Here is a 21,235-nt window from a genome sequence, read left to right on the forward strand (position 1 = left end):
AAGTAAAACAACATGAGAAAGTTTTCTAATAAACCATGTTTAAACAAGATGTCTTGTAAAACATCTGTTAAACTTTACAAGTGTTTGAAAAAAGGTTAATATTAAAAAATAGAGTTTAGTAGAACATGCTATGTATTTAATGAGATGTAACATTGCTTAAAGCTTTGTCTAGCACTTTTGCTAACAAACCTTTTGTTGGTCGGGTATGTGGGGGAAAAAAACATCCTGACAAACATAAGTTTTACAGACAAAAGTGCTAGTGTGGACTAAGAATGTTAAGAAATGGGTATTTGGCTAATTGTGTAGTCGATACAATTACTATCAACTACACAATTAGTAAATAAGGGGAGGAACTCTGCCGTAGGGGTAGCTACAGGAACTGGTGAGAGCCAGGACTGAATAGGCCAGGCTCTCACTGGCTCCGGGACCGCTGTGACTCTGCATTTTAAATGTAGGAAGAGCCACCAAGTTCTTACTACATTTAAAATGCAGAGACATAGAGCGAGTGGCTCCCAGAGCTGGCGATGCCGGAACTGAGCAGTCCCAGTTCATGCCAGCTGGTGAGACTGCTGCGGTTCTGCCTTTTAAATATAGTAAAAGCTGCTTGGCTCTTATTACATTTAGAAGGTAGAGCTGCAGCAGGGGTAGGTCTGGGACCCGACGTGAGTCGAGACTGAGCAGTCTCGGCTCATGCCAGGTCCCGGACCACTGAGGCTCTGTCTCCTCTACACCCCAAGAGCCAGCTTTTTTTTGGTGCAATGTTCTTCACCCAGGCAGCGAAGGCATGTGTTGTTGGGCATATGGCATTTGCAAGCTGCACACACTTTAAAGCCTAGGGCATCAGGAATGCCCTGGGGGGAAGAAGGGGGCTGAATGCTTGAGCACTTGCCCACTGTCCTTTTATTTGCATGAAGATCCTTATCATGGACAAAAAGTGAAGACCAGGGAAAAAACTGAGAGCTACCACTACGGACGAGGCACTTGCTAAGCATCGCCACCGACGGTAAGGAGGAACTGACGGATGGTAGGGTCTGCAGCAGTATACATGTGCTGATATAGCGGTGCCACTCTAGGGGTCTCCACAGCTGACCCTACAGAAGCTTCTTGGGGACATTTCCGATGTTCGTGCACATGGCCATGTACACTTGAATTGGAATCGACATGAACAATCACTCGGAAGGAAAAATAAGATTTTCATGGACAGGTACAGAAGGGACTAAGTGGCCACAGATTCAAAGGGTGGTCTAGTTAAAGTTTTCAGAACCAAACTGATGTCCCATGTTCGAGATTGTAGTCTTACAAAATGCTTGAAAGGGCTTCCATACTCTTGAGAAACGTGCATATCATCGGATGGCGAGTAATGAGTATATGCGGACTTGATGGTGGAATGTGGTTATGGCCAGCAGATGTACTTTAAGTGAGCTGAGAGAGACTTGCTCTTGTGAGGTTTAGGACATAATCTAGGATTGGGGGGGGGGGGGGGGAGGAGGGGAGGTTTAGGAGCCACTTGATTGGAATTGCAGCAACTTTGGAAGTGCTTCCTCCTTTGCACGTAAGTGCAATGAGCCATAGATATCCAGTTGTTCAGTAATACTTTTCACCTCCTCCAGAGCATTTGCTTTTGAAGTGTTGCATCCATGAAGGAACCAAGCTTGGCGACAGAGAAAATATATTGGGTACTACACTTGCCTCAGCCAGGAAGGGGCAATCAATATGACTTTCATGCTCTCTCAGGGTACGTATACACTACAACGTTAATTCGAACTAACTTAGTTCAAATTAGTTAATTCGAACTAAGCTAATTCAAACTAACGGATCCAGACTAAAAAACTAGTTCAAATTAGCGTTTTGCTAACCCTGAACCAGGCTTAAGGATGGCCGGAAGCAGTGCCGGCAGGGCATCAGAGGAGGACTTAGAGCGTGGAGATGCTGTCTCAGGCTAGCCGAGGGCTGTGCTTAAAGGGTCCCGACCCCCACCCAGACAGACAGTTCTCAGGGGTGCCCCGCTTGCAAAGCAGTCCTGGCTTCGAGTGCCCGGAGTACCCACACTGGGCACATTACAACACTCGGCCATCAGACCGGCTGCACTTGCCGCAGGCTGCCATCTGGGGAGAGGGGGCAATTAGGGGGCTGCAGGAGAGCTTCCACCCCCAGAAGCCCGCAGAGCCAGCCCAGTCCTCCCCATCGGGGGCGCGTACCCCATTCCTCCCTCACCTCCTTCCATTTACCCTTCCCTAGCCCCTCTTCTTGATGTACAAAATAAAGGACAATTGTGGTCAAAAATGGAATCTGTCTTTATTGAACAAAACTGGGGGAGACTGGGAAAAGGAGGTGGGAGAGGGGAAGAGAGAGGCTGGGAGAGGGGAGGGCAACTAAAATGATCAGGGGTTGGGAACAGGTCCCATATGAAGAGAGGCTAAAGAGATTGGGACTTTTCAGCTTAGAAAAGAGGAGACGGAGGGGGGACAGGATAGAGATCTCTAAAAGCAGGAGTTGGGTGGAGAGGGTGCATACAGAAAAGTTCTTCATTAGGTCCCATAAACAAGGACTAGAGGACACCAAAGGAAAGGAATGGGTAGCAGGCTTCAAACTAATAACAGAAAGTTCTTCTTCACAAAGCAAAGAGTCAACCTGTGGAACTCCTTGCTGCATGAGGCTGTGAAGGCTAGAACTAGAACAGAGTTTAAAGGGAAGTGAGATCAAGTCATGGAGGTTGGGTCCATGGAGTGCTATTAGCCAGGGGGTAGGAGTGGTGTCCCTGCCCAAGGTTTGTGGAAGGCTGGAGAGGGATGGCACGAGACAAATGGCTTGGTCACTGTCTTCGGTCCATCCCCTCCAGGGTCCCTAGGGTTGGCCGCTGTCAGCAGACAGGCTACTGGGTTAGATGGACCTTTGGTCTGACCCAGTACGGCCATTGTAAGCTCAGAGCTCAAGGTCGGGGGTCTCAGTGGACCACCTTGATTTTCATGCAAACCTGCTCCTGGGTGGCCAGGCTGGCAGCTCTCCTGCCCTAGACGGCCACTTTCCTGTGCCTAGTGCGGAGATCGTGGACAAGGTCCACGATGTCTGCACTAGCCCAGGCGGGTGCCCGCCTCTTGCGGTCCCGGGCATGCTCCCGGGAGTCGCCAGCCTGGTCCCGGGAAGAGGGGGAGGGCTGGGGGGCATCGGGTGGGTGGCTCGATCCATGCCAGGTGCAGGGTCTGCTGGCTGGGTGCTGCAGGCTTGCACCTGGCACGGGCACCGTAGCCAGCCCGTGCCCCTTTAAGGAGTCCGGGGCTGGGAGGGGGGGCAGAAGAATTTCCCTGGTGTTGGCCAGAGTGGCCACCAGGGAAACCTGGGGAGGGCTAGCCTCCCACTAGTTCGAATTAAGGGGCTACACACCCCTTAATTCGAACTAGCTAGTTCGAACTAGGCTTAAACCTCGTAAAATGAGGTTTTCCTAGTTCGAACTAAGCGCTCCGTTAGTTCGAATTAAATTCGAACTAATGGAGCGCTAGTGGAGCGCCTATGAAAGTTAGTTCGAACTAACTTTGTAGTGTAGACATACCCTCACTGTATCTTTAATAGGACCCTTGACATTAGATGGAATGGAGGATATGGGATAGAGTTGACTTCCCCAGGTTCAGGAGAAGACAGGGTTTGTCAAACATTGTTCTAATGAATCCAACTTGTGCCTCTACTTGAACTCTGGAGTGACCCTGGATCATCCAGCCATCAAGGTATGGGAACACTGGTACCCCATGACTGTGTAGAAACAGGACAACTGCCATGTATTTGGTAAATACTCGCAGCATCACTGACAGGCCAAACAAGAGGTCTGTAAACTAGAAACGGTTGTTGTCCACAATAAACCTGAGGTATTTTCTATAGGATGGTGAGATTCCTATATAAACATATGCGCCCTTCATGTAGAGGGTGAAATATCAGTCCCTGAATCCAAAGAACATATGTTGCAGGCCAAGAAGACTATGAAGAATATGAGTTTCTTCATGAACTTGTCAAGCTCTTCCAAGTTTTAGATGGGCCTGAGTCCACCTTTAGCTCTCGGTATTAGTAAATAATGGGCACAGAAGCTGTTCTACTCCTGAGGAACTTCTTCCCCTGCACCTAGCAAGAGAAGCAGGTGCACCTCCTGTTGATAAGAGTTGAAAGGTCCCTGAAGAGGCACGAGGAAAGGTAGTGGAAGGGTGAGAACAGCAGAGAATTGGAGTAAACATCCCCTCTCCACTGTCCGGAGCATCCAGTGGTTCATGCGGGTCCCCACTATGGGTCCCCACAAGGTAGAAAGGGGATAATCAGGATGAAAAGCTAAAGCAGGATGTAGCCAGTCTTTGCACCAGTGTCGTCATCCTAGGAAGCACCTTCAAAAGGCATAGGCTATGAAAGCAGAGATAAAGGAGAGGAAGAGCAGAACTGGAGGGCAAAATTAAAACAGTATCTTAGTTGTCTGTATACAAATGCAAGTAGTATGGGGAATAAAAAAGAAGAACTTGAAGTACTAGTAAAACTCAACGGTGACATACTTAGTCTTACAGAGACTTGGTGGGATAATATGCATGGTTGGAATACAGAAAGTTACAGCTTGCTCAGAAAGGGCAGACAAAGAAAAAAGGGAGGAGGTGCTGCCTTATATATTAAAAATGTATACACTTGGACTGAGGTAGAGATGGACGTAGGAGACAAACGTGTTGAGAGTCTTTCGGTTAGGTTAAAAGGGTGATGTCATGATAGGGGTCTATTACAGACCACCTACCCAGACAGAAGAGGTGGATGAGGCTTTTTAAAAAATAAAAAAATCCAAAGCACAGGACTTGGTGGTGATGAGGAACTTCAACTATACAGACATCTGTTAGAAAACTAACACAGCAGGGCACAGATTATCCAATAAGTTCTTGGAATGCATAGGAGACCATTTTTTATTTCAGAAGGTGGAGAAAGCTATTGGGGGGAAGCAGTTCTAGATTTGATTTTAGAAAACAGGGAGAAATTGGTTTAGAATTTGAAAGAGGAAGGCAGGCTGGATGAAAGTGATGATTAAATCATAGAGTTCATTTTTCTAAAGAATGGTAGAAGGGAGAACAGAAAAATAAAGACAATGGATTTCAGGAACACAGACTTTAGTAAACTCAGAAAACAGGTAGGGTAAGTTCCCATTGGAAGCAAGACTAAGAGGAAAAACAATGGAAGACAACTGGCAGTTTTTTAAAGGGACATAATTAAGGGCCCAAGAGCAAACTATTCCACTGCGTAGGAAAGAGAGGAAGTACGGCAAGAGACCATCCTGGCTTAACCAGGAGATCGTACATGATCTAAAAATAAAAAGAAGTCATATAAAAAGGGGAAGCCAGGTCAAATTACAAAGAATAAATATAAGCAAATAACACAAGTATGTGGGGTCAAGATTAGAAAAGCAAAGGTACAAAATGAGCTCAATTTGTTAGAGACATAAAGGGTAACAAGAAAACAATCTACAAATATATTAGAAGAAAGAGGAAGACCAAGGACAGTGTAGACCCACTGTTCAGTGAAGAGGAGAAATAACAGAAAAAGTGAAAATGGCAGAGGTGCTTTAATGACTTATTTGTTTTGGTTTCCACCAACAAGGCTAGTGGTGACTAGATGTACAACAGTGAATGCTAGTGGAAATGGGGTAGGTTTAGAAGTTAAAATAGGAAAAGAACAAGATAAAATTACTTAAGTTAAATGTCTTCAAGTCACCAAGGCCCAATGAAATGCATCCTAGAATACTCAAGGAGCTGCTAGAGGAGGTATGAGAGCCATTAGCTATCATCTTTGAAAAGTCATGGAAGTCTGGAGATATTTCAAAAGACTGGAAAAGGGCAAATATAATGCCCATCTATAAAAAGGAAAATAAGAATAATCCAGGAAAAGCTACAGACCAGTCACCTTAACTTCTATGCCAGGAAATATAATAGAGCAAATCTTTAAGGAATCCATCTACAAACATCTGGAAGGTAAGTGAAGAACAAATCATGTCAAACCAACCTGATAGCTTTCTCCGACAGGATAAAAAGTCTCGTGGATAAGGGGGAAACAGTGGACATAGTATACCTAGACTTTAGTAAAGCATTTGATACAATTATGCGCATACCTTTATAGTAACCTCATCTAGGTTGTATTTCCCTGGTTTATTGATAAGAGTCATGTGAGATTGTGTGATTAAAAACTACTCTCTGAGAATGGTTAGCAGTTCACGGTCATGATGGAAGGGTTAACAAGTGGGGTTCCACAGAGGTCAGTTTTGGGATTGGTTCTGTGCAATATGTTCATCAACTATTTAATATTGGCATAGAAATTATGCTTATTAAGTCTGAAGATGTTACCAAGCTGGGAAGGGTTGCAACTGCTTTGGAGGATAGGGTCATAATTCAAAATGATCTGGACAAACTTGAGAAATGGTCTGAGGTAAGTAGGATGAAAAATGCAATAAGGACAAAATACTAAGTATGCCACTTTGGAAGGAATAATTTCTCTCGCGCCTCTTTGGAACACCCTTTTAGATATCTGAAAACTGCTATCATGTCCCCTCTCAGACTTCTCTTTTCTAAATTAAACAAGCCCAGTTCTTTGAGTCTTCCCTCACAGGTCATGTTTTCTAGACCTTTAATCATTTTTGTTGCTCTTCTCTGCATCTTCACCAATTTCTCCACATCTTTCTTGAAATGTGGTGCCTAGAACTGGACACAATATTCCAACTGAGGCCTAACCAGCACAGAGTAGAGCGTAAGAATGACTTCTCGTGTCTTGCTCACAATACTCCTGGTAATGCATTCCAGAATCATGTTTACTTTTTTCTTGCAACAGTATCACACTGTTGACTCATTTAGCTTGTGATCCACTACAAACCATAGATCCCTTTCAGCAATACTCCTTCCTAGACAGTCACTTCCCATTCTGTTTGTGTGAAATTGATTGTTCTCCTTGGCATCTGATTATAGGACAAGAAGCAATGGGCTTAAATTGCCTAGGGAGGTTGTGGAATCTCCGTCACTGGAGATGTTTAAGAGCAGGTTAGATAAATGTATCAAAGATAATCTAGATGGTGCTTGGTCCTGACTGGGCAGGGGACTAGATTGTATGGTCTCGAAGCCCCTTCTAGTTCTAGTATTATATGATTCTAAGGCTAGTTTCTGGCTGGAGCAGAGTTTGCACTGGCCAGAGGAGAGAAGATCTCTTCTTCAAATACCTACTCCTGCATAATCCTGGAACCAATTCCTTGGTGGGGGCTGGGGTCTAAAGCACCTCCACTGTTTATCAGGAATGTGGAGGACCAGGGATTCCAGGGTGACTCAAGTCCTTAAGGCTATACAGGTAGTCCCCAAGTTACGCGGATCCGACTTATGTCGGATCCGCAGTTACGAACGGGGATTTTCTCGCCCCGGAAGACTGGAGCGGCGGGACGCCTGGGGCGAGAAAAGCTGCTCCCCGTCTCCCTGGTCTGCTGGGGGAGCCAGCAGACCAGGGAGACGCGGAGCAAAGCGGCGGAGGACCCGGATCGGACCCGCGGCGCTTCCAGCTGGTCTGCAGACCAGGGAGACGCTGAGCAAAGCCACGGAGGACCCGGGCCAGACCGCGGCGCTGATCTGGAAGCGCCGCGGTCCGGCCCGGGTGCTCCACGTCTCCCTGGTCTGCTGGGGGGGGGGGGGGGGGGGGACACGCAGCTAGTGCCCCCCCCCCCCCCCCCCAGCTGACCAGGGAGACGTGGAGCAAAGCCCGGGGACTGTGGTAGAGCAGGTGGGGTGCTGCCGGTTGGTCCCACGGCACCGCTCCTTGGCGCTACTGGACCAACCCGGCAGCACCCCAGCTGCTCTTCCCCAGGAGTCCTGATTCAGCCACTGATCAGTTTCAGCAGCGGCTGAATCAGGACGCCTGGGGCAGAGCAACTGGGGTGCTGCTGGGTTGGTCCAGTAGCGCCGAGGAGCGGCCGCGCTACTGGACCAACCCAGCAGCACCCGAGCTGCTCTGCCCCAGGCGTCCCCAAGTCAGCCGCTGCTGAAACTGACCAGCGCTGACTACAGGAAGCCTGAGGCAGAGCTGCGCTGCCCCGGGCTTCCTGGAATCAGCTGCTGATCAGTTTCAGCAGCAGCTGACTTGGGGACGCCTGGGGTTCTTAAGTTGAATCTGTATGTAAGTCGGAACTGGCGTCCAGATTCAGCCGCTGTTGAAACTGATCAGTTTCAGCAGCGGTTGAATCTGGATGCCAGTTCCGACTTACATACAGATTCAACTTAAGAACAAACCTACAGTCCCTATCTTGTACGTAACCCGGGGACTGCCTGTACAGGCAAGTATCAAGTCTTCTCAGAAAAAGAATAACCCTCAAAGGGTTGCCTGGATTGTCTGTTGAACCTCATACAGGAAGCCAGAGACCTGCATCCAGAAAGAACAACTCATGGCCACAACTCAAGCCATGGTGCACAATGCTGTATCTGCCGCATCCAAAGCAGCTTGCAGGTATGCACAGAAACCAATGTCCTCTTCTACTAGTGCAGAAAATTCTGTGCAAGAATCTGTAGACAGGATTTCTGCAAATTTTTCCATTGTCCCATAAATCTAATCATTGTATCTGCAAACTTGATGGTTAGCAATACGAAACTATAAACCTAAATCTTTTTTCTGAGGGAACTCCTTCCATTGTTCCTTATCTAGGAAATAAGATATTTCATTTAACACCAGCTCACATGTGACAGGGTAGATTGAGATGGAGGATTGGGTGGAGAGGTATTAAATGGGGCTCTTAGTTTAAGGGAATATCTACAAAATACTACTTCTCTTGCCCATCTATCTGATCAATATGGACCATTCTTCTGAGAAACTCAAAATTCTGTCTTTAGACTCCCAACTGAGACACAGCACATTTGTTCATCATCACAGTGGACTCTTACAGTCAATGGAACCACTTCTGGGTTTTTGACACTATCCCCAGTTCCAAGGATTGACAGGATATACCTATTATCTTTCCTCTGTTCTTTTATTTGGGGGGGGGGGGGGTGATAAAAATGGACAAAGCATTTCTGCCTAATGCTGGGCTTATAGTCCCTCCTTAAAGCCCTGAGTGAGGAGAAAGAGGACGACTACTATTTTGGATTGGCAGAATTTTCTGTAAATATTTTACCTAGTTTTTCTCCAAGAGGAGAAAGAATCTGTAAATTTAGATGACTGAGCACAGTATTTGTTTGCAGTGAGTACTGACCCCTTCCAGGTTTGTGGCTCCAGGCTTGCTGAGATGGAGACCTGTAGCATTTGCCAACAAATGTTGTTGCTAAGGAAATTTTCTTAAGTGTAGACAAAAAAAATCAAATGTTCATGGCTTTATGGTCAGCCACCCATGACACTGTTGTTCTTGTTTTGCAAAGCTGTTATAGCCTTTAACCTTGTCCCATTTCAAATATCTCATGGGGGGAAAACACACTCTTGAATATTTTATGTTCCTGTTCAGATCATGAATGGTAGAAGAGGCAGGGGCAGATGAGTGTGCCGCGGGGGCCCCCCTTTGACACGTCCCACTCACCCTGCCCTAAATCCGCAGCTGAGAAGAGGAAGAGGTTATCTGAATCAGAGGAATTTTTGTACCTTTTCTTTCCCCTTTTAGACTTTCTTTAGCCTTTTTGGCCTGCTTTTCATCAGTGCCTGCTTTTCATCAGTGGCTAGAGCATGGTCTTTTATGGTTTGTTTTATGCAATAACTCAAGCCTTGTTTTATGGAATAACTCTTCCTCTGTATTCCACCACCTGGGCTCCCATTCCTCCTGCCCGGGAAATAGAATCTCATGGCCAGAATTTCCTGTCAGAGCTGTCAAGAAAGGGAGTTGAGTACAAGCCCTGCTGCTCTCCCCAAGATTGACTGGTTGGCTGAAATCCTCATCTTTACTCTGCAACTTCATATGGGGTTTTCTATGCTGGAGCCTCAGCTTCCTGAGGCATAGAGGAGGAAGACCCAACATATCTATTCTACTTACAGCACTATGGCCTAGCAGCACAACCGTCAGCTGACTGTGAAAAGGCTAAGGCACAATTCACCCTCCAAAGAGCCTGCACAAGCTGACAATACTTAGATTTACCGTGACATCTGAATGACAGCTCTGACATATTGGGGGGAAGAGAGAGGGGGGAGGAAGAATGGGGAGAGTACAGCAAGTAGGCACAACATTGTCAACTCCAGATGGCTTTGCCTACTGCACTAATCACTAACTCATGGATCTACAACCTATGGCTCTAGAGCCAAATATTGCTCAGAAGGCAACCAAATATGGCTCTCTTGACATTCCCAAAATTCATGCAACCATTTAAATTAAAATGAAAAAAAAAATCAAAATTTTAAAATCTTGTAATTACTCATGTAGCTTGAATGCGTGCATGCACCTGAATGACAAGGTATGATATAAACTTCAAAGAAATGTGTAAAAAGATGCAACAGCAGAAGTCCAATGTTTCATTTATGCTATTATTAATCATGTCAATTATCAATAATGTTATGTTGTATATTGTCAGTGATGCAAATGGACATTCTTATACAGCTCTCTGTTGACCACTTGTTCTGAATTTTGGATGTAGTTTGGCTCTTTGGTTTGAAAAGATAGCTGACCTCTGCACTAACTGATCCTGGAAAGAGGGAGGAGGAATAAAGACAGACTGCTCTCTAGTACCTGAAAAAATGAATAAAATAAAAGGCTATTAGAGAAAAGTCAGGAGCAAAGGGAACTGCTACTTGACTGCACAAAATCTGGCAGTGGGCCAGAAAAAAAGAGCATAACTAGGCCAGGCTGTGCTACTGCTTTGACCTGCCCCTAGAAATTGCAGGCAAATGTGAAATAGTCTATTATCAGAACTGTGGGAGATTCTCCTTCCCCAATACAGGATGGACATGATGTGGTACCCCCACAATGCTCTACACATGTTCAATTCAAGCTAGCATACTCAACAAGAATGCTCCCACTATGGGTCCCTCTCTCTAAGAGATCACGAGGAACCAAGCAAACAACTGATTCTAGTCACAATACACAGGGAATATCACAGCATAAGAATTTGTACACTGGTTTTGTACAAACTTTAATTTCAAACTCTGGGGGGCTTTTTAGTCTTTTAGTGCTTAGCTGTGAAGATCATGTGCTGAGCTCTGCAATGAAGAAGTCTGACCAGGTTATAACCATCTATATTACTGATTTATAAATGGGAATGTCACCCTACTTATAGATGACAGGCTATCTGCATCTAAGATGAGACTTCGTAGTACAGGTTGGACTTCCCAGGTCCAGTACCCTTGGGGCCTGACTGGTCCCCAATAACAGAATCTGCCAGATATGGGGAGGTCCCCTGCCACCAGCCTCCTAGCCCACTGTCATTCCCTGCCTGGCTCCACTTCAGCCTCACTGTCACTCGGCTACTGGCCTGCTGCTGCCAGGCTCAGGTGCAATGGACTAGATGTCACTCTCCAGCACAGGGCCCTCTGGTCCCAGATTCAGGAAGTTTATCCCGTACCATGTACACAGAGGCAGGAGCTGGGATAGCTAGGCAGGTATGAGATTTCACTTTGTACTACAGTCAGTATCATTTCCCATTTGGAACAAGATTAGATTGAGTTATATCAAAGTAGTTTAAATGGTGTCCATCTAGTGTTCTCCGTATAACCCTATGTTATTAACAGAAAATGCAGCTCATTTTAATGATTTTAACCTAACAGTCTTTGTAGCAATAATAATTTTAAAATAATGTAGAAAGATCCTATTTACATTATATAGATTTTTAAAAGTGTGAATACAAATATAGACATACCAGTACAGGAAACAATACATGTAAGCAGTACGCTTTTTACTTACATATTCAGGTTTCAATTTCTTGTCCCCTCCTCTCACAGCTACTTTTTCTAATTTGTCTATAATTGGAATGATCATTTCCTCATCTTTAAGTCTAAGTTCTTCATGTATTATTTCAATGTCACGGACAGGATCTACACTTCCTTCAACATGAGTGATATCATCATTTTCAAATGACCCTAGGACAAAAGAACACTTAAATTAAGTATTAAATCAAAATAGATAATATAACATTAACAATAGCATAATAATCAGACATAAAAAGTAAAGAGATGAAAAAATAGACTCACTCTCTCTCTTCCAGTGCAAAACTGGTGGCTACAATATTTGGCACAATATTTAATATGTTCATATACAACACTAACACTTAAAGTGCTTAGTAAGTCATTAACAACTAGTGTGGTTTCCCCGTTATTTCAAAATGCTACAGAAACACATACAAAACAGTCATCATACCAGCCCCAATTCATAAAAGTTCATAATAACACATGCTCAAGTGCTTTCCTGAATAGGGATGAATTTAAGAACTCTTAAAGTTGGAGCCATTTTTACTTAAAAACAGCCAACAGCAGTAAAATGGTAGCCACATTCGAAATACCTTTTTAGTAATTAAAATATTTAATGGTGGTTTGAAGAATGAATTAAAGAGACCATCTAAACAGTCACCCTAACACTAGCCCCAAGTTTTATTCATCAAATATATATATGAAGTTCTAGTCAAAGAATTTTGAAGTTCTGAACTACATTGTCTAAGGTTTCCAAGGGAAACAGGGCTTAGAAAAAGGCCTGAAATAATCTGGCAGACCTCTTCCCTGCTTCAATCTACTTTATCACTCTGGTTCTGACGGTGATTAGATAATGAACCACTCAGACACACAATTTACACAGCAGCTAATTTCATCGCCCTGATTTGAGGGTATGGTTTTTCGTAGGCCATCAAAGAAGCGGATGATGGTGCATTTGTCAAATATGAATGACAACCATTCACAGCATCTGAACAAAATGGTGCTGGCCCTTATTAGAAACACATCTATTATCACATATTTAAAGTGCAGCTGAAGCCATAATTTCAAATTGCCAACTGGAAACATAAGGGTAAAAAACCCAGATATTACTCAAGTATGTGTACTGACTTTATGCCCTTTTGAAGACATAATGTGGCAACATAATTCAACTGGATTTACTCTTAAATTATCAGATAAGGAATAGCATCACAAACTGAACTAAACCTAAAAAAAGATTTTAAACATGGAAAAATATTGTGAAATATTCATGTATCAATTCCATTGTAATGGCCTCACTAAGTAATGACTTGTACTAAGGGATTTGCAAAGAAATTTAAAAAGATACACCCTGAAAAATAAAACTAATATACATTTGAATATTACTGAATTATGGTATGTGAATATGGCTGTAAAGGAATAAACCAACGAACTTCTATTGCACCAAATTTAGGGCAAGATATTTTCTACCCTAAAAGCAATACTTCACAATTGCTAGATAGATAATATAATTGTTTTCTACAATCACATTTCAACATTTTCACTTTTACTTACTGAAATGAGTGGTTTTATCATAAAAATATTACAGTTTAAATAAATGTCATTAAACACATAAGAACATCTAAGCTTTTTAGGTACAACAGGAGTGTAGCTTACAGATGGAATAAATGAAGATACACCAATATCAAAACCATTCTGACATTGTAGAAAATGCCAACAGAAGCCATGGAAACACTTTCTTCTCAAATTCTCTAAAGAATATCACTTAGCTCCCTAAAACTAAAAGTCAACCAAAAACCACTTAGAAATACACCAAACTTAGCAATATGTCTGGATATGAACATAAGTGTTACTAAAAATGAATCACTCATTTTGTAATAACTTCTATTGTTCGAGATATGTACTGCTAGGTGTATTACACTTTAATTTGTGCATGTGCTACATATGTCCAGGACCAAAGGTATTTTCTTTAGCATGCCCCTGTGGACCATACATGCATCCCTGCTCTCTGCATACTCTGCATCAAGAGAGAATAAAAGGACTGACAGACTGCCTTCATTTTAATCCCTTCTCTATCGCATGTTCCCAGAAGTTGAAAGCAAGCAGCAAGGACGGAGAGCATAGGGACAACACATCTTGAAGTCAAATTACTAACAGATGAATACCCCTCTTTTGAGTGACGGTCCCTGTGTGTCGTGCAGCTGAAGTTAATCTCAAACAGCATTTTTATGATGGGATAGTTGCCTGGAATCCAGTAATACAACATATTCCAAAACTGCCCTGCCCCTAGAGGCATCAGAAATAATGTCTTACACTAGAGACATTGCTTTAACAAGTGCATGAACAGAATTCCAAGTTGCTGATCTGCCAATATCAGTAACAGAAACAAGATAGTCTCCAATGGACTTTTTGATAATCAGCAGCCAAGAACTTGACACATTCAATGACTGCTGTGCCATCTCCTCTCTGTTAAGAGTAGGGTTTAGGATAAAACACAGGCAGATGGATATTTTGGTGGATGTGAAAGTCCAACCCCACCTCAATCACAAAATTAGGATGCAATGTCTTAGAAACCTTATCTGTATGAAAGTGTTTGAGGGAGGGGAGGCAGGTAGTGAGGGAGGGTTATCAGCCATAAGTGTCCTTAGTTGCACAAATATTCTGTCCAGAAATGCTACCTTCATAATAAGATATGAAAGAGAATAGGACAGCAGGCGACTCAAAAAGAGAATTGGTGAGGGTTTATGAAGGTTCAAGTCCCAAGGCAATACCACTTTTGTCATCGAAGGGAAGATGCATATCTATCCTTTTATGAACTGGGCAGGAAAATACAGAGGAGGTGTCTACAGGAGAATGAAATGTGCTGATGGACCTAACAGATAATCCCAAGGATTTTAAGGGCAAGTCAAAATCCATATGTCTGTAACCTTTCCTGTAAACAGGAAATTCCTCATTGATTACACGAGATGAATTTTTTTCCTACATCATTACTCCTGGACAACTCTGTGCCAAAAAATTAATAATTCTGGGACCAATATTTTGAACTGTTGTAAAATTCTGCACATTTTATTAAAACAACATGGTATAATCACACCAGTTTTTATTATTTTGGTGGTTTATTTCAAAAGACTGTTTACCCGAGTAATTGCTTAGGTCCTTAACCCAATTTTTTGTTTTTTGGAAAATAAAATGAAAATGTACATACTTCATTTAAATCATTGTTCTGGGGTGGGGCTAGAGATGAGTGGTTCAGAATGCAGGCTGCCCTGGGGAAGGACAACCCAGCCTCCTCTCATTACAGCAGTTTTGGGCCAGGTGAGAAGTGTCTCTCTGTGACTGCTGCAGCTCCAGCTGGGCGAGAGGTGCATGTCCTATGGCAGGAGCAGGAGCAGGGTCCAGTTTAGTCTGTCTCCTGCACTCCCCAGCCAGAGTGAGGAGTGCACAAACTGTGTGCTTTTCCCTCTCTCCCTGGTGAAGCGGAACAGGCAGCAGTGTCCCTAAATGATTTGTGGAGGAGAAGCTTTAGGCCCCCATCCTGCCTAAAAAGCACCTGGAGGATGGGAAGCTCGGGGCTGAGGCAGTCCCAGACCAGGAGGAGGGTGCCAGCCAGTCTCTTTCATCTGCCTGATAACTGTCTCTTTTCTGTATGGTTTTCTGAGAAGCAACCCCATAACAGGCACATCCTACCTTCCTGGCAGGACCAAACCCTTGCCTTGCTATAAGTTAGGATAGAATAAGTTGTATACCAAATTCAGCAGTTCTAGTTCTTTGCAGACTCACTCTGTCAAATATATAGTAGATACCTGTCCACAAGAATGCCTGTAGCAATACAGACAAAAAATATTCAGGACATATTTTTAACAGATTCCTGACTAGGCATATTAATACAGAACTTTGAGTAATAATTCAATTTAAACTACAATACAGAAACATATTCTACAGAAGTAGTGCAAAGGCTTAGGAGAATCAGGAGTAACAGAGGAGTTGAGGAAGAGGGAAGTAATTGCTTGGAAGGAGCCTGTGAGTGAAACTGCAGCTCTTGGGTGAGGGTGAGGGTGGGGGTGGGGATGGGGAAACAAGATGTTTTTGGTGGGGGGAGGGGGGAAGAGAGGGATTGTTAGGGAGTTGAGTAGCTTCCTTCATGCAGACCCTGGCTAATGGTAGCTTCTAACATTATCAGGCACATCTGACACTTATCACATGGCCCTACACTCCCTATCCTCCCTACCCCGTGTGATGCTGCACCCCCACATTTCCGGTCAGCCCTTTCCCCAGGCTGTCCTGCAAAAGCCCTTCTGAATTCTAGTCTAGGTGACCCATCCAACAACACCATGTGCCCCACACTGTCTGTTCTCCCTCCCCATTTTTTGTTAGTTTCTAAGGTGCTGCAAGATTATTTGTTGTTTAAGTTTCTCAAGGTAAATGTATTTTCTGCAAAGGGAAAAAAAATCTCAGAGAGACATGTACTCTGGTTTGTGCATAGAATTCCCCCCAGGAGTAAACTCATTTATAGAAAAAACAAGGAGTCCGATGTCACTTTAAAGACTAACAAGTTTATTAGAGCATTAGTTTTCATGACATAGAACTCACCTCCTCAGATGCTTGATGTGGAAGAAAGACAGGGATACAGACATGGGAGTGTAACATCAGTGATGTACCTGAAGGGGAAATTACTTATTGTAATGAGACACATTCCATGTCTCTATTCATATCTCTTCCGACAATGTCTTTCTTTCACTTCAAGCATATGAAGAAGTAAACTGTACCTCAAAAGTTTATGCCCTAAGGTGTCACTGGACTCTTCCTTGTTTTTGCTGAAACAGACTAACACAGACTACCTTCCTGAAACCTGTGATCATTTCTAGAATATTTCCTAGTAAAAGTTCTTGCTACTCCTGCTCTCAGCATTACCTGGACATCAGACAAACAGGCCTTAAAACTAAAATGCATCCAAATACCATGCCCTCAGGTGAAACATGGGTTGGTACCAAAACAGTCAAGCCCAACACAGGCCTATAAGAATGATTTGTGCATAGACCAGTTTGATTTTCCTCAACACTTAAGAGGCAAAATTGAGGGAAATGAATACCACAAAGCTTCCACCTATCATATATATAGTAGCCCAATGTCTGAGACTCTGTAACGCAGAAATGCTGGTTGTTCCCTCTGGGCGGCGCTGTTGCCTGAATCATGTCCTCCGCCTCCTGCTGTGGCGCTCGGCTGACTTCTGCGCTGCTCAGCCAGGCCACCACAGGGGAGCAAGTGGTGCAAGTGGTCATTTGGGCCCTGCGCTCCCGTGCTGCATGGGGACCGCGATGCCCAAACAGTTGCTTGCGCCGTTTGCTCCCCCGTTGCAGCCCGGCAAAGCGGCGCAGAAGTCAGCCGAGCAGCACAGCAGGAGGTGAAGGGGGGCGGGGCAGTGACATGCAGCATGACAGTGGTTCCAGGCCCCGCCCCTGGCCGTGTACATCACCACCCCTCCCCTCTTCGCCTCCTGCCATGGTGCTCGGCTGACTTCTGCGCCGCTCAGCCAGGCCACCGCAGGGGAGCCCAAACAGCCGCTTGCTCCACTTGTTCCCCCGCGGTGGCCCGGCTGAGTGGCGCAGAAGTCAGCCGAGCACCACAGTGGAAGGCAAAGTGGGGCGGGGTGGTGATGTACGGTATGACAGCGGCTCCAGGCCCCGCCTTCTGGCTGTGAACGTCACTGCCCTGTCCCCCTTCGCCTCCCGCAGTGGGGCTTGGCTGACTTCTGCGCCGCTCAGCCGGGCTGCCGCATGGGAGTAAGTGGCACAAGCGACTGATTGGGCTCCACGCTCCCCATGAAGCATGGGGAGCACGGTGCCCAAACGGCTGTTTGGGCTCCACAGTCCCCTGAGTGAGAGGCAGGAGGGGGAGGAGGAGGAGGAGAGAGAAAGATACGAGTGAGAGACTGGAGGCTCAGGAGAGAAGACCGACGTGGACGAGAGACCTGAAAATCCTGTCTTATGACGGGCTAATTGGCTAGTTGTATGAGAAGTGTCTCTCCCCAAAAGTCTGGGCCATAACCTCTTTTAGAGCACAATTTCTTGCACTTGCTGTGCACATGGTACATGATAAGATCTGTGGATGGGAGACTCCAATGCTACCTAGAGAGTTAGGGTGTGGAGAAGTCTGCTCTGAGAATCCACCAGTGCAGTAATGAGGACCCTGGCAGTTGAGGTAATCTGCAAGGGAATGAACCAGTCCCAAAGGTAGACAGTCCCCAAACAAAGCAGTTAAGCACCTGCTCTGCCATGCTTGTTGAGATAAAAGCCCACCATCATATTGTTCCATACCACAAGGATTGACTTGTTGAAGATACATGGGAGGAACTGTTTGTAATCTAATCCGATTGTTCTCAGCTAAAACAGATTGATGTGAACTGTAGAACCACGAGGGGACATATTTCCAGACAACCTGTTCCAGACAACCTCAGAGGGATGCATTTGTAGTCAAAGACTTTATGACAAGTAGGGGGGTGGAATGATAGTCAGACACATACTTTACTTCTGTCCTCCCACCAAAAGAGACGCTAAGATTCTCTGGGGAAACCATGACTAGCAGGACAAATGTTGTGCTTCCCTGTTATGTAGATGAGGCTTACAGAAACCTGAGATGAATTCTCACTATGAGGTCACTGAAGTGTGCAGAGCCACATGGCCCCAAAATGCCATAGAAGAGCATATTGATGATCAGAGATTCAAATGGATTCCCTAAATGAGCCCGGTAATGGGGAGGAAGGAGTCCTCCAGTAAGTAGAGCCCTGAGCAATATACATTTATATCTGCATATGCAAATATGTTCTAATATAAATCTATATCTGCAGAGATGCAGAGCTTTACTGGGATCCACAGAGGTGAAAGTAGCTGCATGTTGGGCTGCTTCTCCCTGGAACCAACACCCCATGCCAGCAGCTCTTCTGGGGCAGCTGTAACAGCGCAGCTGTACCATCCCTCCCCCACCTAACAGAGTGGACACCAGACATACCAGCAGCTGTACCAGGTTGCATTAATGTGTGCAAGCAACTCTCATGCTCCTGCACAGGAGAGACAAACCTCTGCCTGGAAGTGGTGGGGATAAAGGACAACAGGGTCACCACTCTAAACTTAAGAGGAACTTGTTAATGGGTTTCCATTCCCTGTCTTTTTGGGGATGACAAGGAAACTCAAATAAACCACCTTCCCTTTATTATCAGAGGTGCTAGGTCTATCATCCTTGCCCCTCCTCCCCCCAGTTTGAGGAGCAACTCTAATTCATGTGGCAGGATACTTGAGAAACGGGTTCTAAAAGAGGATGAGGAAGAGGAATGTGGGGGAAGAGAAGTGGATTATATACTCCAAGGAAATTATCTGTAGTATTCATCTGTCAGTTATGATTTCTACTATTTCAGCTATTTGATTAGTCTGTAAGGGCTCCTCCGCCTTTGAACTGTAGCAAGAGCCCTGTTGGGCTCTTGTACATTTCAAAGGCTGAGACATTGCAGGGAGCGCAGGACTTCCTATTGAAATGTACTTTTGAAGAGCTCCAGCGAGGATCTTGTACATTTCAAAAAGAAGCCCTGCAGGGAGCGCGGGGCCAGCAGGGGACTCCCACTGGCCCCATGCTCCCTGCAGCTCTGGAGCCATGCTCTCTGCAGGGCTTCTACTTTTGAAATATTCAAGAGTCCCACTGGGGCTCTTGTATATTTCAAAAGCAGAATTGCAGCAGAAGCAGCACAAGAGGAGATTGCTTCAGTCCCCACTCACGCTGTTTCTCACTGTGCCTCTACCTCCCTCACCCCTCATGCAGATGGTACTAGGGAGGAACTGGCTTTTAAGCTGGCTCCTCTTGGCAGCAGCTCTTGATTCCTCCCCTCCTTCCTCCCTCCCACCCCCATCTTGCTGCCTCTCCTCTCTGATAGAGGCAGCAAGGGAGGGAAGCAACTCGTTGCATCGCTAGTTGACTATTAGATAAGCTTCTGTTCATCAGGTAAGTCAACTAATCTCTTACATCCATAAGGAGGACAGCTGGTAAACAGCTCTTGAGAGTCCTGCCAAAATGCTGGTGGTAAGAGTTAACAGATAGAGGATAGGTGACCTTGGACAGCCTTTCTGTGCCTCCTCTGATGCTTGCACAGTGGTTCACGCTGCTGCTGCTAAGAGATAGACAGGTGTGGCTGTCATCTGCACTCTGACTTAAAGGATTTCCTTTTGATTGCAGGTGTGTAAATACCCAGTGATCATTATGTGAAGGACTCCTTCAAGGAGGAATACAAGAGAGCCACAACGAGCATCCCATCAAGGTCACTGCTGTGATGAATCTCACCACTATGTCTGTTGCTCAAGCAGTCGGAAGTGCAAGTCTAAATACCAGCTTTCCAGCATTTTGGGCCTGGAACTTGTCTCTCACATAACTGAGGCATATTATTGGGAAAGCCACCCCACTTCTTACAGACATTAAAACCATATTTGGCCATCAGAGCTCATCAGTTTTGAGATTTGGAACTGCAGAGATGCTTTGGAATACGCTTTACTGAAAACCTGTTCACTTCCTTCTCCCAAGATTTAAATCTGGGTTCTCTCTGTTGGTTATACTTGCTGGTCACAGACACTACCAAACTGGGAGGCAAGGTGAGAAAATATGTTCTCTAACCCTTTCGCAAACAGAAAATAGCTCTCTCAGTCTACCTGGATACTGGAGGAATTGTAGATGGTGTTTTCCAGAGAGCCTTAGTAGACAGGAAGATAGCCTCATTTATGGGAAGTACCAGCTACCAAAGTATCCAGCAGTTTTGCGGTACTTCCGGGCCCTCTTCAAGAGGAATCTCAAATGATTCCAACATTCTTATTTAAGTCCTGGAAAGCTTTAGGATCAGAAGAGCATTGTGGCACAACTGGAATCATTTCCTTGCTCAATGAAGAGGACAACAATTTCACAGACTTCTGTTCTTTTTACTGCTCTTTATAGTTTTGCTGAAGTTGTGTTTACTGTGAAAGCTCCCTTTTAACCCGGGAACCCTAGGTCTACTTGATTCTTATGCCACAAAGTGAATATGCTAGTTGTTAATCCTGCACATCTTCTGGGACTCCACACAGCCCTTGTTTAATCTCAAATTCTTGATACAAGGTTCCAGGGAGCAGGCTACCAGATAACAGTGGGGACAATCTCTCATACTGGAGTGATAAACACTGTAATGTCCTGTTTGGGCTCTATCCCCTTGAGTGGTTTCTGGGGACAAAGCTCAGAACTGGGTATGTTCTCTTCTGATTCAAGAGGATAAGTCCTTGATACCGAAGGAGAAAGTGGACATCTGACATTCTTAGATGACGGTACTAGACACAGCCTGGTCTCTACCTTGACCCCTACCTGTGGGCAAAGATGGAGACAGGTACCATAGAAATAT

General features: G+C 44.9%; 1 protein-coding gene across 7 annotated transcripts in view; it reads right to left on the minus strand.

The window, feature by feature from the left end:
• Window positions 1–21,235, minus strand: part of OLA1 (Obg like ATPase 1) — a 215,301-nt gene that overhangs the window by 88,526 nt on the left and 105,540 nt on the right. For all 7 annotated transcript variants that reach the window (XM_075933649.1, XM_006116487.4, XM_075933646.1 and 4 more), the window contains one exon: window positions 11,837–12,012. In XM_075933649.1, coding sequence (XP_075789764.1) covers window positions 11,837–12,012 — 176 coding nt within the window. The remainder of the gene's footprint in view (window positions 1–11,836; window positions 12,013–21,235) is intronic.

This window comes from Pelodiscus sinensis, chromosome 7 (assembly GCF_049634645.1).
Source record: "Pelodiscus sinensis isolate JC-2024 chromosome 7, ASM4963464v1, whole genome shotgun sequence".
NCBI lineage: Eukaryota > Metazoa > Chordata > Testudines > Trionychidae > Pelodiscus > Pelodiscus sinensis.